At 42.1% G+C, this 18,591-nt stretch overlaps 2 protein-coding genes across 2 annotated transcripts in view; one reads left to right on the plus strand and one right to left on the minus strand.

The window, feature by feature from the left end:
- Positions 1 to 14,868, minus strand: part of T265_00232 (hypothetical protein) — a gene marked incomplete at both ends in the record, with an annotated part of 39,854 nt that extends 24,986 nt beyond the window's left edge. Inside the window, one exon of the mRNA XM_009163940.1 lies at positions 14,848 to 14,868. Coding sequence (XP_009162204.1) covers positions 14,848 to 14,868 — 21 coding nt within the window. The remainder of the gene's footprint in view (positions 1 to 14,847) is intronic.
- The window catches only part of T265_00231 (hypothetical protein), a gene marked incomplete at both ends in the record, with an annotated part of 50,950 nt that extends 33,638 nt beyond the window's left edge, over positions 1 to 17,312 (plus strand). The window contains 2 exons of the mRNA XM_009163939.1: positions 7,208 to 7,269; positions 17,206 to 17,312. Coding sequence (XP_009162203.1) covers positions 7,208 to 7,269; positions 17,206 to 17,312 — 169 coding nt within the window. The remainder of the gene's footprint in view (positions 1 to 7,207; positions 7,270 to 17,205) is intronic.
- Positions 17,313 to 18,591: the final 1,279 nt, after the last annotated feature.

The following is an 18,591-nucleotide window of genomic DNA, read 5'->3' on the forward strand; positions in this document are numbered from 1 at the left end:
TCTTGTTTTCATCGTTCATTTTGAAGCTTGTGATCTACATTAAGTGTGTGGTCAAGCGAACAACCAATCTATATGAACAAGACAAGTTCAGACGTGAATGATTGGTTGTGTCTGGTTAGCGAAAGGCTGAAGGCACGTGAAAATCCATTCAGGGGTGTCTGGAAAACATAAACTCGAGTTTTTAACGAGAACTACAATTTTAAAGGCCTGGCGCTATCACAACATCACGTTCCAGTGGACGTCCATCAGACGAAATTGAAAATATTGGTGCAATGTATGCCGTAACATTGAGTTTTAATGAGTCAGAGCATCGATCACCAGTCACCAAAAACGGAAATCACACTCAATAGGACATGATTTCAAAAAGACTGATACGTGGACGAAACCATAAACTAGAACGACGGAGGGTAGAACTGGAACGATAGAGGGTAACTTTGTGACTGCTTTTGGTCACACTCGGACACAATATTAAAAAGACAAAATACAACGCAATCTGAATCAGGATGGAACTCAACTGTCCAAACTCAGGTTGTATCTTGTTAAAAATACCATCACATCATACGAGAGTCACGTGGTTCTATCAGTTGACTAGCTGACCACGTGTGCACTGGTGCCTGTGCGAATCACTTTTGAACACCAGTCTGAGTGATGAAACCTTATCGCGATTTACTATATGGTGGCCAGAGCGATTATTCCAATAGACGTCAACAACTTGATGATACCTGGCACGTCTGAAAGCGATTGCCGCGTTCGCATGGTGACGAGCCTCTAGTAAACTGATGAAGTTCAAGCTGGTAATGGTAGAGCCTGCCTCACTCCAAAAGGTAATTTAAAGTTTCAGAAGAGTTCGCTAAACAATCGGAAGTTTTTATTTGGGCAACGTTTCGCTTTCGACACAAAAGCTTCATCAGGCCAAGTCAAGTGTTCTTAGCAAGTAGAACTTCAGGGTAACGGAAGCTCTGTGGCTGTGCCCAGCTGAGAAGGGCGAAGGCGGTTGTGAACTGTCGATGAGGTTCCAACAACTTTATGGGCAATATATTACGTCAATTCACTCTGTTTACCGCTTCGTAAGAGTTATCTTTTGAATCAAAAGTCCGTGATTACGAATATTACAACCGTGACTTGGTATTCAGCCACCTGCATTGGTCTACACGTTAGACAATTATTTGTCGATAGAAGGCACCTACAGTACTTTTTCATAAAGGAGACTTCTCACAAGTTTGCTGAAAACTCTTCGACAGACCACGACCAGTTTCGCCTTTGTTGGGACTCATCAGGTAGGCGCAGTCCTCGAGTTTTCGTCAACCTTATGTTCTACTTGAACAAGGGCGAAACCGGCCGTGTGCTGTCGAACAGTTTTCAGCAACCTTGTGAGTAGTTTCCTTTATGATAATATACTGCGATATCTCGAATATCGTGCCAACTGAATCATGAGGCGACCTGTGTGCAACACATTTAGTTGTAGAATATCATAAACGAGAGATTCAGTTGAGTCTCTCGTGAAAGCCAAATTGATTTGCAAATTAGTGTATTTCACCTGCAGTACTGTGTTATCCAAGGTTCAGTCACATAGACTGTGACTGTTCGAGCATTTAGCCCGTGGTTATCAACTACTTAAAGGTCTCACTAGGCGCGCTGCCTTCTTTTATGTGTATGTTTTAAGCATTTACGGAGCATGCTTCTTGATGTGTTGGCGTAAACTCGTGTAAAGTTCATCCAGACTGCCCTCCTTTGGATGAGGTATTGTCGCATGTTACAGATATGTCAAACGTGCCAAGGTTATTCAAATAAGACCGTTTGAGATTCCTCGTGTTGACACGCACAAAGTCGCATGAATTACCGGATAAAGATGAAAATACGCACATGCGGATATGGAACTTAGCTTTCGGATTATGACAATGTATAGAAATTAATGATTTAAACCCTTCAAATTCACGGAACTTCGGAAGAGTTCCCATAATATAACTTGGAAGACAGAATAGATAGGGAAAATAGCTTTCATTCCTTGTCGCTGCGCCGGACTAGAACATGCTTATTGAAGATAATCAATGTACTCAGTTGTAACACATTACTAATCATAACATAATTAAATGGTCCTAACTTGACGCCCGTGAGGATCGTTTTTAAACATAAATTTCAGACGGAAAGAACATTTGCTGCCCCGCATGCTGCATGCAACCGTAGTCTGTGACAATTTCTTTGACAAGGTGAATCTCTTAAAATGAAAACCAGTACATCCACGTCCTACCACCGACTGCGTTAACTCTCGCCAAATTGGATTTATGAGATTAACATCCTTACAGTAAAGGACAACAACAGAGATAGACGTAGATGGAAAGACACATTCGGGTAGAGTAGTCCGAGGAACGGCTTTTGGCCTGGGAAGGCTTAAGGCTCGAATTCCATAATGTTGGTTTGGTGGGTCAGTGCAGTTTTGATGGAACTTCCTATTAGTTGAGGGAAAGCCATATGCTGTATGATGAACAACCAAGTTACAAGCTGAGAGAAACCAGTGTTTTCCCCTCAACAACGCTGAACAACCAGGCTGCAATAGTATCCATACCGGTATGAATCCTTAGAGGTTTCTCGGAGTTGATATACATGTTTCGAATGGCAAAGAAAAGCCAGGGCGTTTTGAGAAATAGATGCAGCTTTCTAGCTGACCAGCCGTTGAGCAAACAACAACACAGGCGCCATGTTAGCCACGTACTATGCAAGAAGACAATCAACAAGGAAGGTGTCACTGCTAAAATACGCCTATTTTTACAGTGAAGCACTCGGCGATGCAGAGTGAACCTGAACAGGTGAAGAATGACGGATATTGATAGAATGGTAGCACACTGCATATAATGTGGGGGAAGTTCATAAACCCTCTCCCAAAGCAACTGAAGACTGGAATGTGGCTTCACACACTCCCTCACTTAGAGCCACAAACCCGGTTCTGTATCACAGCAGTAAGATTATCGCAGTGTTTTGGCTTTCACGTATCACGACCTTCTCGGATCATACATGTGTGATCACATACTATATAGACTGAAACGTACTAGGAGGAGGGGCGACCGAAAATTGCACCTATGTCAAGAAGATAGTCGGGGAACCTGATCGGATCACTCCGTAGCGTGCAAATGTACTTTAGAAGGGATAATGTCAACAGACTGTGACCTTGAACCTATCGTATGAGACTAAACCTAGTGGGAGCACTTTTCAATCGGGTGAATAGTCGGACAGAGCTCACGACAAGGTGGAAAAATTAAGCTGTGGACTAGAGTAGTGACAATGGCTCTCGCCAAAATGTTCCGAAAATTCTGAATCAACCATGATCTTCCAAACCCCCAAAAAAGTTCAAAGCACTTCAATATCGTTTCTATAGTATTATTCACATCGACGGTAGGTAGTTTCTTTGAAAGTATTTGGCGAACCCAAGTAGTTTTGAAGTTTGGACTGCTTGATTATTGATTTCATAGGCACCGGTATGGGAGAAATAGACTTTGATGTATTGAGACAGATGTCGGTGACGACAGGTATCGGATAATCTGACCCATAATTTTTTTGTACGCCACTCATGTTTCCTGCCGGCTAGTCAGCATACTTCGACTATAAGTTTTGCTCTGAATAAGCCCCGGTCGATAAGTTAAGCCATCTGGCTAGCTTCGAGGAACCACAAGTTTGTATAATATTCACATGGACTGGCAGTTTAACAAAAGAATAGCCAAAATTTGCACACGTCTAGAAAGGCCATGCACAGTTTGGACTTCCTCCTGTGGAGAAACGTTGATCTATGCTGAGGGGCCAAAAGGCTGTTTTTACTAAATGGGAAACAGCTTACGTTAGTCTCGAATGATAAATACTTTCGGAAGAAAAACTGAGGAAGTTTGGACAAATCTTTTGGGGATACCCCTCACGATGTCCTTTGGGAGGATGAGCGACAATAGGATTGGCTTGAATCCGAAACAGATCTCCAGAATAATGATGACTTTGCCCATGAGTCAAAATTCAAGCGGTATGCAGAAGGCCCATGGTGATACTACCGTCAGTAAACCAGAGGGAACCAGATAGCCGGGAGGGGGCTTAACATTGCTGGCTCTAACCAGCTGTCCAAACCATAACGATCATGAACCACGATAACTTGTTTTGTGAAATGCGTCACACACGTGAATGTCATGCATTTTCAAGCAATGCTTACTGAACGTGTGCGTTTTCTTCACTGATAGCGACTGGCAGAATCCACTTGTCTGCCTTATAACCAAGCGATGCAAAACCATGTGCTATCATTACGAATGTGAACTGACTGAGTGTGAGAGTGCACCTTCAACTGGTGAATATGTTTGTAAGCGAGAACTGGTTCCGGGCATGTCAGTCCTTTTGTAACGCGCAACAGTACACATTGATAAAACACGCACTCAGTTCATCATCATGGTGACGCAGTATGTTGTAGGCCTAGTTATGTTGTTTTTCTGCCTCATCAAGTTTATTTATTACGTAACTTCTGGTTTGATTTTAGCAAAATTTTAGGCTAATTTGGATGAGTTCCCGCACTCTCCGATCGGTCGTTGACTCTTCTTTAATCTGGACTACTCCAAGAGGACATGATTCTATCAGGAAAATGTAACCTCGAAGTACTGACTTTAAACAACTTGACTCCAAGCTGGTCATTACAAAAGACCTCTGACTCTCTACCTTTAAACTAGATGAATGGTTCACACTTGAGCAGAATACCAAGGCTTATCAACGAAACCCTATTATCCTGAATGCTCCAATGACACATGAAATCCCATCGAGAACAACGTACGCAGTGGCTGCATTTTGAGCCTTGATTGGACTCCAATGACACAATGATATTTTATTCATGAAATCCCATCGAGAACAACGTGCGCAGTGGCTGCATTTTGAGCCTTGATTGGTTTTTTCTCGCAACAACGACAAAAACTAACAGGACGTCATTATGTCTGAAATCGTCATTAGTAAAATTTTCAAATGGGATCTATTACTCATTAAACTCTAGTTTGCCGGTGGACTGGGTATGACATTCACTTTTGCAGCTGTGTTTCCGCAGTGCGAATAGCATTAATATACTTTCATTGGTCGTCCAAGAAATAATAACTATTGGATTACTGACGTCGGACAAAACGTCGTGCATGTTCCACGTAGCTTTATTCACTTCATCCCAATCGTCTTTGTCGAAGCCAGGGGACGGAAATTATGTTCGGTATCATTTTCATGTATACTTTAATTTGGCTAAGTTTTGGTCAACTGAAAGTTGAGACGTATCGTCGCCATCGGTGTACGCTTCCTTCACACGGTGAATTTTATCATATGGGAATGATTTATGACTTCACTATTGCAGCGCCGTATTTTGATCTGGTCAACCGAATAATGAAATTTTTGGAGAGGCCACAGTAAACATCGCAAAAAGCGATCATTGAGAGAGTGAACGACTTTAGTACTAGGGTGGAACTTTCAAGGTAATTTTATTACAACTCATGCTGGTGCATTATGACAGGTAAGAGGGTAGGAACTCTGCAGGAATGCTACCGGTATATGGCTTCAGTTTTTTGGCAGACAGACAATGAAAAAATAAAGAACTCGGCAGATTTAAAACCCTCGCCATTACGCACATCCAAAATACCTTACTCCTATCCGCACATGAAGTTCGGCCAAGGACTGAGGACTACACCATTAACTGCTTCGGTACTGACGAGATCCATCAATCAGCTACTTTGAAAATGTAACCATTGATTGGTCCACAAGTGTCTGGAACTTGCGGCATTCACCTGCATTCTTCCAAAGCCAAAGAATGGCATTTTGGGATGTGTCGCCTACCGAACTTTTTGCGGATGATTTTGTGCAGACCGATTCGGTACCATTTACCGAATCAATAATTTTGACTGGGTCAGAGCCGATCACAATGTTCTGTCCTGAAATCCTCCTTTCATGACCATCACTTTTCGTACCCCTCAAGCTGCTTCAGACGCCCCCCCCTGAGACTGATATGTGAGATAAGAGGGATGCTCTCTGTGCTGCGTGTGATGACGTTATGTATAGTTCAGCCTATACCATTCTGCTTAGGAAAATCAACGTCTTTCTGAATAGATTCTTGGCAAGGAGAGGACTTTTCAATACAATTTTGACCAAGCATCTGCTGAAGGGGAATCCAACTATACTAAATATTTCCTGGTAAAACTGTCTTATAATGGACCGATGTGTACTTTTATGTGACAACAATAACTGTTAGTTTGTGGTAAGCATTGGTATTCGGTTTCCCGCTAAGGTTGTGTGCCATACAGTTAGGAATAGAGCAAACTGTTTTGATGAAGCATGGCAAACTCCATGAAAGTTAGCATGCATGCCTTTCGCCTTAAACAGCGCTTGCCTAATTATACAAAATATCGAGTGCTCAAGAGTTACTTATGTATTTCCTCCTCTAGGTCTACCGATAACATGCCCTACATAAGCTGATTTGCTTTAAGCAATTCATTTTGGCTCATTTTTAAATAAAGATTTGTTGCGAGATTCAGCGGAGCTTTGTCAAATCTTCGGAGAAGCCTGGTTGTCATTCAGGAAACGTTATGCGAAATTGAAATCGTTTGATTTTAGTTTGTTGAGTTTTGTTGTTTTGTTGAGCGTACTAACCCAGGGCGTTTTAAACCATTTTTGCTCACTATATATCCTGGTTGCACTGCGCATATTTGAAGTCCAATAAGTATCTACTGGAATAAACCGGATGTGAACTCTCCATTCGGGTTATCTTCCATGGACCCAAATGTTTGACTGAATTTAGGTTTACCCTTCGTCATTCTATTCGGGTTGAAAAAATCCCCAGTTAAATTTTATCTGCGTTGTGAGGATAATACTTTTATCAGACTAAAGTAGAATTATTTGGCCCATCTTCTGTATGATACCTATCTAGATGTGATGAAATAGAATATTTAGATGCCCTTTGCTAAGGCTTTGCTTTGATCCTGTTGATTTCAACATGGCGTAAGATTGGTCCATCACTCATGTGTTGTAGTTGACAATTAGAGTTTCCGAGACGCTGAGGCGAAGAAACACTTGGAACGGTTGACTCCGCCAACGTTAGCAACAGGTCGACACAAGTATTTCAAATTGCATGTTGGGTGCCCAGGCTTAAGCTCCTAGTTTCGCTACAGATTACAGACTACTTGTGACAGTGGTGAGGAAAACTAAGTTCATGAATCGCCTCTTTCAGGTCTATCATTTTCTATTTCATTTTGGATGGACAAATCACAGATCTTAAGGAAGCTGAGGAACGTAAGATATGCCAAGCATTGTGAATAAAGAAGTTAATTTAGGCGTGGTTGGAAAAGTACCAGCTTTTAGTTTATAGAAGTGTACGCGGTCACAGATCTTACGGAAGCTGAGGAACGTAAGATATGCCAATTATTGTGAATAAAGAAGTTAATTTAGGTGTGGTCGGAAAAGCACCAGCTTTTAGTTTATAGAAGTGTACGCGAACAACTTTCATATAATTATCATTTTGTTCGACCAAAGAAATCACTCCCAGTAGCAAATGAATGCGTAACTTGAACAAGATAGATTTATACGTTTAAGTGTATAATCAAAATTGGTGAATTTGCTGTGGTAAATTAAAAGAAAGGCAAATAATGCTACAGGTTACTCGAATTGTACCTCAACAAAACGACAACTGTGACAAAAAGTGGCTACCAAGGCTTCGGATGGCCTAACTGAGTGACGACTACCGACCGGGAGGCTAGTTATAACAGACCTTACTCTGTTTGATCTTCTGAGTGATGAAAAGCCCCTTTCATGAGTCAAACTAACTAGGTAACCAGATACAGTGGCTCAGCATGCATTCTCTCCTCCAAGTCTCGAAAAGCAATGAGGAACATGATAATAAAAGCTGTTTTGAGTAAGGGATTGACCGTAAATTGTTGAATGCTCTGTGTTTTAATACCTGTTATTAGATACACCTATGTAAATGGTGCCCACTGACATTGGTTGGACCACAGAATGTAACATTCGTGAGTAAAGACGTGAACACTTCATAGTATACAATATGGTTGTACCCCAATTCGGTTGCTATTTAGCAGGAATTGTTGACTCCACTTCCATCCTTGCAGTAAGGCTTCCTAATTCTACCTTTGAGAATGAAGAGTATGTTGGTAGTTCCGGTTGTTGACATGACGCTCTTGTTGTTCGCTAAGCGTAGCACTTTGTTGCACTTGTCAAGCCTGACGAACAACTGACAGCTTAAGGCATCAGGCCTGCTTATGTTTTGATCTCTCTGAGCACCCAATGTATAGGAATTCAAGGGTTGTTCCACTCAATATTGAGTGGCGATTGGGCACTTGATCTACACGCAAAGTTATTAGGAGAATCATTCTTATCTACTTGAATCATGTGACTAGAAATATAGTAAACATGAAAACTACTTTAGTCTTGCCATGCTGAGATCTTTTCATGACCTTATGCCGTGGATGATTTTAATTTATCAGCGAAAGCCGTTAAGCAACAGTATGACTTCCGGGAAGAACATTACACAATATTGGCGAAGGGAACGAAAGTGATGTCGATATTGCGAAAAGCTTCGCAGAAGTCTTATTCTAATCAAAAAGGTTTGTGAAAACGTGGCGAAATTATAGAAAAGATGTCCTCGGAGTGCAAATATAGCGGATTTATTTGGATTCGATTGTTATACCAACAAGTGGCCGCCCAATGAGAACCTCCTAGGAAGAGCAGCACTGTAGTTGGTCTGAACAATTATAATGTTCACTCACATAAAACTTTCTTTTCAGCCAGATGTACTAGGGTGTTTCGACACAGTGTTGTTTTGATAGGCTTATCGCTGACATCTGGATAATGATTACACTAAAATCATAGTTTATGGTTGGTAAATGTGAGTGGACAAACATGTACATCTGCATATGTCATATTGGAAGCATGCGGAAATCTAGGACCTTCGAGTTGATGACCGAGCGTTTAGGAATATTATTTGTTCTAAAGGAGTAGAAAGTAGTAGTTCGCCTGAAAATAGAGCATAGTTATGTATCAAATCACTGTAAGCAGGAAAAGGCGACGGAATCCACAATTTATCGGAATATTTAGATAACGACATATGAAATAATTCTATGCCCATACTTTGGCGATTATTTGATGTGAGATCCACAAGAGTCTGGTTGGATTATGATGGGATCAAACAACAGTGATGTACCGAAGTTTCCTGCGGGTGATCAACATCAGGTGTGGAATAGCCATTCGCGGTTGCCGAGACGCCAAACGGTCAATCTCCGCAGACTCGAGTTGTGTTATTCCATCATTATTTAACCAGGCCTTTGCCTGAACAATGTTAATGGTCTACGATGTTTCAAATGAAAGCAACTCTGCCTTTTGTAGCAGACAATTCTGCCTTTATTGTAATTTTCTAGTTGGTGATAAAATGAGTTATTCACATCATCTTTTGTTTACTGGTTTCAGTAAGTTAACTGAAAACTTAGACCAACTAACTAAATGTGGAAAGAAAAACAGTCGTTGTGTACCTTACTGAGTTTCACTTACGTAACCCATCGTCCGCAACGCGATGTTGCAGTGCCTAACCCTAACTCTGCCTGAGGGGACTCGCCAGTCTTAAGGATGATTTGCTTTCCGCAACCAAGTGTGTCTAGGGTTTCAGGTAATCAAACATTACTGACGCAAAATAGGTTAAGCAGACTACCTGACTCGCCAGTCATAAGGATGATTTGCCTTCCGCAACCAAGTATGTCTAGGGTTTCAGGTAATCAAACAGTACTGCCGCGAAATAGGTTAAGCAGACTACACTCTTGGGTCATTTCATTCAATCGGCAAGCAGGTTGTGGGCAATATTATCCAAAATGCGACCGACTGAATCAGATCTACAGAAATGTAGTCTCACATTTCAGTTTTGGGGTAATAGCAGCGTTGAATAACAGTGTTCGGCAATTTGTGCGATTCTTAATTATCTCCGGGTTACTCGTGCCAAAACACCACTTCCTGAGACTGCTGAGTGCTGGATGGCAAAACGTCCATCTACAAAAACAAATTATTGTAGGCTTACTTGGTAGAAATCCTGAAACTGAGAAGTTGATTAGCGGACTGCATGAACTCAACCTGAGTAGTGTCTCGGTCAACCGTTGTTGGCCGATTTTTATTTCTAGTCAAAAAGAGAATGCAGTAAATCCATACAAACCCATTCCCTAAATTACATTCTACGTTCAACCTATAGTTAGGTGTTTGCTTAAATCCAATATCTATTATCAGTCACTCATTCACCCCTTTGCCCCTAGTTCAACTAGAATTAACAACTTCTTTTTCTGAGTGCTCCTTATTACGCCGAAAAGAGATAAATTCGTCCCTATCAAATGCAATTTGTGATCATATTCTCCAAATCAGTTGGAGCTTTCATAGCTTTTTAAAGTGATAATATCTTCTCTCTAGTTCGCTCCAGAATGGTGCCTCAGAATCAGCTTCTATGTTGGGCAGCTCCTTAGGTCTACGGGACTTGAAACTGGCCAATAATATGTTTACTAGCGCGCACAAATACCTTTCGGTTTCTCAGGATTATCATGTAATCTCCACCGTGTCAATCATTTGGTCCTAGAATATTTGCCGGTAAGACAGATACCGAATAATCTTCAGAACTCAGCCTTCTGGGCGATTGGTATTGAAAATTCTGACAAAATTTTTCATGGCTTAAGAATCACAGTTTTCGTGCGTGATGGGCTCGCTTGGCTAAATTTAAGTGTATGGGACTGATATTTGGCAGAGTCCTGGTCTTGTGAAGCCCACTGATCTCTCCACAGTACTGACAACCATTGCTTGAATGAAGGCTTCTTAAACAGCCGACACGTTTATGTACCTCCTGTAGAATGCCAACAAAGCGGTTAGACCACTTTCACCGTTTTGTCGTTTTGTCATCAATCCTCTCAAGGTATCGTCGGTTGTTCACATGCTTGCGGACAAAGGAACCAGGCGGAGCAATCGGACTAACAACCTCCGACGTTCTTTGAATCCTGGATGACTGAGTCAGTAACTAAAGCGCGGACCTTTTCAAATTTATCCGACGTAGTTCGGCTAACACTAACCTGAAAATTCACCCAGTTTAAGTTCCTCTTTCTTCTAATCCTTCATGAGCCGTGAAGCAGACTTGCTGAAGAGAAATCCATTAGACAGTGGCCATTCAGAAATTTCCTTACTTCAATTAGGCGACCAAGGCCTCCATTAAATCTATAGTCCACAGTTAGAAGGACGACAGCGATGTGTATATAATTAAAAAGCGATCGCATATCAAGTAACATCAACCACCAAACCACCTCAATCACACTCGAAGGACAGTTTAGTGCACCCTGTTCCGCATACGCGAGTGATCATGTTTCGAGGCAGTTGCGATGACTTGAGGAATCATTCTCTTTCACATGTCATCAATAAGTTCACTCCCAGTTGCAGTAATTCCTATATCAACGTCTTTCTTAAAAGATTTTGAAATATGTTCCAAATAAATTGGCACAGAATGTGCGACAAGACGGCTCAACACTTCTAACAACCAAACTGAAATGGAGATTGTCGATTGTGAAACATACTTCTGGGATGGGCCATTAGGTTGAACGTACTCGTTTCATCTCCGTCCTGTTACGATCTTGTTCAAGCTCAAAAGGCGAAAGTTCTTCCAAATTTTTCAGACAAACTTTTGTTTTGCACGTAAGTCGGATTGCACATAACTGACGATACACATTCTAAAATACACTGGTGCCAACAGGAGACTCCTAAGTGGACATTTCAGCTGAACTTCGATTTAACAACAGTATGACTTGTATATGAACAAACTTCATCTGTTTGGTTAATTTTTCCTACAGTAGACCGCTTGGTGACATATGTTGCTTAAGACACCGATAGGTCAATATGATAAGTACAGAGCAACTGATGGACTGAAGGTTTCAGAGGTAATCGGGGGATAATTTTGTCTAGCTATTGATGAGAGCTAATATGGCTGAGGACGGTTGTTGAATGAACGTAGAACAGGCTTTGAAGACAATAGCACTCACTTCACCGGCGGTGCTGCCATCGGTAGGGATACAACTACAATTCCATGCAGATTTTACAGTCTGTAATGGTATACCAAACTTGAAAAGGGGAAGCGTCCGCAAATGTACGAGTTTGGAGACGTCAACCACTCCTGAGTGACGAGTACTGGTTGCATTTGTGTTGGGTTAAGCACATGACATTCATTGTGATGAATTGAGGACGACCTCAAACGCAATAATGACGCACTGACGATCGGTGCTAGACCGCATGCTTGACAGCCAGTTGAACTCCTCCGCTCGATTAAAGTTTTGGGGACATTTTTTGAGTAACAAGCTCCAAGGCTAGCAGGAGTAGTGCATGAACATTGAATTGTCATTTGGGATATTGTCACCACTACGTACGCTGTTGCTCGGATTAGTCCTCAGAACAGGAAAGGCCTATGTAGGTCACCACACAAACCCCAAGGTTTGGGCTGCCGCGGATGTCCACGTTTTTGTTTGCATGCCGTTTTATTGTATTGTATCATGTCCTAGTTTTTTATGCGGAACTACATTACTGTGTGATGCTTCGTTCTACGCTGTCTCTTGTGGCAAAACACAAATGACCCGCTTTATTACAGTGGGTCTTCCGGAGCTTACAGCGATGCTAAAAGTGACTGTGACCATCGTTGTGCAGAACATGTTGATTTTCATCTAATATTGGCTAGCGCGGTCTGTACCTTGGTTGAGTGATCTGGGTCTTCAGGATACTGTCTGCATTTCCTAAAGTTCTCGACTGACACTTATGGGCTGTCAGCTGGACATTCCAGGCTGCTCAGCCCACGGTCTTATTCATTCCGGTTTACACCACGCCTTGCTAGTGGCTCGTGACAAAGCTCACGTGACTGCGACTATTGTTCGCGGAAGGTTCGTTGTGGCAGGCATATTAGGAAGACGGGCCAACCCACCAATAACGTCTTACGTAAGTTCAAGTTCAAATGTCTGACAAACGTGTTCCGAGAAGAAATTCAACAAACAACTACTTTACAGACAGTGAACATCTTTCAGCTAACAAAAGTGGTTGAACAGCTTGCCAAAATTTCACTATTCAGAGATTCTTACACTAAATGTTTGCATTTGTGGGCAAAAGGTAAAGAATTTCAGTGTACCTATGTACACTTTATCCGTAACCTTTGTGATAGGTGCATCACAAAGAAAACAAGCAAAAACGTTTTGGTAAAAAAGTGTCTCATTTTATAGTTGGACGGTGTTTTCGATGTCTGACTATACTGCGATTGAGGCAAGAAAATAAATCGCAGTAACGCCTAGCGAAGTAGAGTCAACCAAGCACTCATAGGATGAGTCAGTTTGGGCTGACCGAAGCACGCTATTCCCGTAAGTACTTCTTATGGAGAGAGTGTCGTGGCACTTTCACTCATGTCCATTAGCTTGTATCAATTTGCACTAAAGTCATGAGAACTTGGCAAAGCAAATTTATCTTAGAAGCAATCGATGAATACAGCGCTTCATATAGATTTTAACTTCATGGAAACATGCAGCTTGAATAACTGCACTCAGCCAGGTTTATATGTAATGAGACTTAAAACTCATGTAAAAGAAAAGAGCAGGAATTGCAATATAAACAAAGTATATCTATGCCATTCCTGGATAGCAAGTAGGGCAGGAGTCTAAGCTTTTACCACTAACAAAGACGAACAGAATCGGTTTATCTGTAAATTTCTTTCACTGATATGAACCCACATGTCATCAGTTGGACATGTCCCGTTATTCGGCATACTTGTAGAGAGTAAAACTGTGTTTTACTTGAAGCGGAAGTGCCCTTAAAGAAACCATAAAAATGTGAATAAAATTGAAAAACTTGGCTGTTGAATATTGAGGGCCAAATCCTCAAAAGCGGTTAAGCACTGGGAGTCAAACAACAAGATGTAAGCACCGTCTATATTCGCGAAAGTGGAATTCACCTCTGTGCTAAAAAACGACTTTTGTTCACTAAAATTCATCAATTTATGGACCACGAAGGCTCAGAGGTTGCTAGGTTTACTAAAAAAAGTACTGCATTGCAACTCAACGACTCTATTTTCGCTCATTTTCCAACACAGCACAATGGTTATTCATCCATACATTCGACAACCCAGTCAAGACTGTCGTAAATCCCCCTTGGGACACAGCTTGGAATAATCATGCACACAGTCCCACTTGTGCAACCAGCGCCGCCCAGTCAACATACCACAACATAGACACATGCAAGGGCACGTGAATGCCTTCGCAAAAAAATTTAACCTTGTAAGTGTGGATAAAAAATTCCACGAATTTTTCAAGTCATTTTTGGTGGCTGTTTAGAATTAGATCACGCACTCCTCTCCATGCAGTCGTTCACCAACTGATTTGTCTACCTCTTCATTCCTGAGGGACCAAAGTTCACCGTGGCGAATACGGGGCTAACTAGCTGGTCTACTAACACCAGTACTTACCGCGAATAGTTCGAATAGTATTGTGACGCCGACGCGTTCCTTCTAATGTCACATTAGAGAGTATACCAGTGTAGAGGAGCACACTGTGGAAGTGCGGCACATTCCCCGGTGGGATAGTTAATCGATTTGCACAGGTCACCCGAATGCTCAGTTGACTTGTATATTTTGAGCAGTATCAACAATCCAGCGCGCGTGCTGCACTCATAAACGGAATTGTGGTGTTTGTTTACACCAAACGAGAATGAGAGTGTATGGTTGATGATTACTGCCTGAGGTATGGTGTGTATTCAGAAGAATGCCAAGAACGAAGCGATCAACCGACCAAGAAGATTGGAGCCGGAGTCTGGTGTGTGTGCACTCACATGTATGTGAATATCCAACATACCCGCACGCCAGCACAACATTACACTTTCTGTGCGTGCAGATTGCTACACTTGAGTAGTATACCAATAACTACCAACAGTACTATACAAAGTTGAATGCACTAAGTTGCAGACTCAGCGAGGTGTGCTTGCACACACACACACATACGTGCACATCTTGATGTACACATGCTGTATGAGGGATTGTTGTCACTGCCAGCCTGATCGATCTGCGCTTGTCACGGATCTGCTGCCGCTGCTACTACTACTACTATTGTGATTCACCAACTGGTGAGAGTGCAGAAGTGCTCATAAAATTTCAATAATTTCAAGAACACTGCTTTGGTTCGTTCAGTCAGAGGTGCGCGTGCGCACGCTACCACATAACTGCAGTAGATTTCAGAGTAGACGTAGGCTAGCATTCACGCATAATAATTTTTTATGGTAGTAGTAGTCGTAGTGTCAGCGTCAACTATTAAGAGGACCACAAAAATGCATGTTGAAGGTGAAGCTCACGTTTGTAATGTTGAATTGGATGAATGCGTAAATAGTATTACGTACATCAATCAGTGCGCACTCCCAATTTTGAGGTTGATTTCTGGATAGCAAACATTTTGTTTTTGGTTATCACTTCATTTCAAGAGATCTGAACAGGCATGATTACTGCATCACGCAGCAATTCCTCTGACCCTTTGCTTATGTGGTATCTCAAAGAGGTTGATTTGTTAGTTGTTCTGTTAGTTTTTCTAAGGTAAACATCATCCAAGCCAGCACAAATTTTTATCTGAGTAAATGTTGCGGCTTAAATAAAAGCAGAACAACGGCAATCAGAGGGATATTATCTGCAAACAAGTTAACTGACATCCTAAGTATGTAGTACATTTTCCAGTGCTTTCAAACCGCATAACTCAAATGCCAAGAAATTTTTCATTATCATGCGAAAAAAACTGGTTTGAGAATGTTTTACTATGGTTCATCAAATATCAGCAAACACCAATGTTATTAACAACGGTAAAAATGGGTTATGTAGAGAACCAGGGTGGCTATCGTATATCAGGTGAAAGCTAAGGGTTCCTGAGGAAGAACGTGGACAGTATGTACCGCTCACGCTTTATTTACTCTGATGTACAGGCGTTCAGCAGAATACGGTAGACCAGATAAACCAGAGATGAACCAAGCAGGGACAACCATAGACGAGAATGACAGATAAACGCATCAGAGAAAAGTCATACACAATTACCCTATGGGTATTACTGAGAAGGGGTTAGTTTTTTACGCACTAACAGAAGACTTTGCATTAACAGTACATAAGAAGAGATCTGGAGATGATCACAGATTATTTGGGTATCAAGCTTCAGTGAGCATTATCATAGCGTATAGGATAGTCACGTGGATTGGACTAATCACGAGGTAGTTATACACGAGTAACAACCCATCAGTTTGTAAATGGGTTGGCTAGCATCCGAAACGGATCTGGGGTTCGGCAGCGGTTGATGCAGGACCCAAGAACACAGCGAGTAGTTCAATAGCTGTTCGCGAATCTGTAGACAGTACCACGGCCGAGTTGGTGGCACCGGTCTAAACCCATGGAATGAGATTGGCAGGTGAAAACTAAGAGGACTGCTGGAGTCCACAAGCTGGCATGGCCCAGTGAGATAACAGTGGCATGACACAAGGGTGAATATCAGCAGCAGTCTCAGTAGACCAGTGTGCTACTGTCACCACATGCTCTGTCAGTGTGTCGAAATATAGATAACTCGGGTGTGTTTACTGGTGGCTGATCAGATGACCGTAGAGACGTTCACCGAGTTTGGCAGTTGGCTTGCAAACGTTTCGTTCCCAGTCGAGGAGACATCGTCAGTGCGCAGTTGAGTGTGGGCCTGGCTGTGTTTATATGGTTTCTGAAGAGTGTCTAATATCCTGTCATGTTGGTTAATTGGTATATATCTTGGTTAATTGGTATATACCTTTCCTGTGGTATTATTGGCCCGATTGTGATCTGTGATGCGTTGTGGTCCGTATGTTTTTTGTCCCATCAGCTGGGTGGATGGCTGCTTTGGGGTTTTTCAGGTGCGTTTCCTATTGGTTCTTTCCCGGTCCGCGTTGCGTTGTGGTCTTTCTCCCTTCAAATTGCTTGGTTGTGATGGTGACTTTTTTCTTGGTAATTTCCTTACTTAAACCTGATTAGCCGCTTGTACTTCCACGCTTGATGTAGGTTTTTCTTCTCGTATTGGATAATTTGGTTGCAGTTGGATGCTCAATTTGTTGAGTTGATTGTTGTCCTTTTCCAGTTTGTCGGTTCAATGGTGTTCCGGGAAAGGGAATTGAGCCCCTCAATTTTTCGTTTTGTTTATTTAGAACGTTTCCAAGTCAGTGGTCAAACTCGGCAAGTGGAGCAACGACCATCTGATCGACAACAAGTAAACACACCCGAGCTACCTATGTTCCGACGCACTGACAACTAATTCGGGTGTTGTACTCTGAAAACAGATCACGGATGGGAGACTTTTGCCTTCCATCAAGTCTCCACAAGATAACAACTGCGCCTCTTCGATGAATGTATGAGAAAATGTTTCTTTCCTTTTAGCGTAACCTGTCGACAACCACTGAATCATCCTTAAGCTTGGATGTCGTCCGGAGAGAATGGTAAGTCAGTGGTCAGGCTAATGATTACAGATGCAGATAATCGAGAGCGCAGTCAGCGAACATTAGGCAGCCTGCCTGGAGATATTGTGACACAAAATTACGCAATATCTCAGCATTGCAGTAGAACTAACAGTCAGATCCGGCGCCGAAAACAAGAAAACGACTTGAAAAGTTCACTGGGTTAGTTGGTATACGAAAAGAGAAAATCAACAACAATACTTAGATAGAGGACCTCTCCAACAGACACTTCATGGAAGCAAAACAGAATGTTTTGAGCGGAAGACTCGATTTCAACNTGGAAGCAAAACAGAATGTTTTGATCGGAAGACTCGATTTCAACATCAAAGACACCGCAAACCTAAAGTAACTAGCCAGTCTAGAGGAAGTTATGAAGACACTCAGAGACATCTCCGCCAAACCGCACTCCAGGCCATTACACGCAACATAGCGTTCAGTACCCTGTCAAGCAAAGAAAAAAGCAATGAACAAGCTAAAATGACGACGCAAGCATCATTCTACCGACTGACAAGGGACGCGCGAGAATAATCATGGACAAGCCGGACGACAGCCGGACGAAGCAGAAGCTCTATTGAACGACACGTCTACCAATCACCGCGTCAATAATTACCAAAGGAAATAACCTGCAAACATGTTCAACAGAAAGCCGAAGAAACACCAATGGCCTTAAGGGATCACAAGAGAGGAGTACTGGAGAATGAGCGCTAAGTCCTCGGGCATTCCACGCTTCTACGGACCTCCGAAAGTGTGTAAAGAACCAACACTACCACGGCCAATCATAACACTCCCGGGGACTTCAACCCATAACTTGTCGAAGGACCTGTGGAAGAGATTGAAATATCTCATCAGTGGGTCACAGCACTCAGTCAACAACGCAGGGCAATTCTTGGAAAAACTAATAAACATGAGTGTCGAAGAGGATAAAATAATGGTTTACTTTGATGTAAACACGCATTTCATATCAGTAGACCTGGACACTGTCACCGAACTATTGAGCAGACATGGGAAATCACAATGGATCCCTGAAAAATGCGGACCACTGTGAATTGCTTAGCCCGTGCCTGACCACATATTTTGAGT

The sequence above is a fragment of the Opisthorchis viverrini genome (assembly GCF_000715545.1).
Source record: "Opisthorchis viverrini unplaced genomic scaffold opera_v5_2, whole genome shotgun sequence".
NCBI lineage: Eukaryota > Metazoa > Platyhelminthes > Trematoda > Opisthorchiida > Opisthorchiidae > Opisthorchis > Opisthorchis viverrini.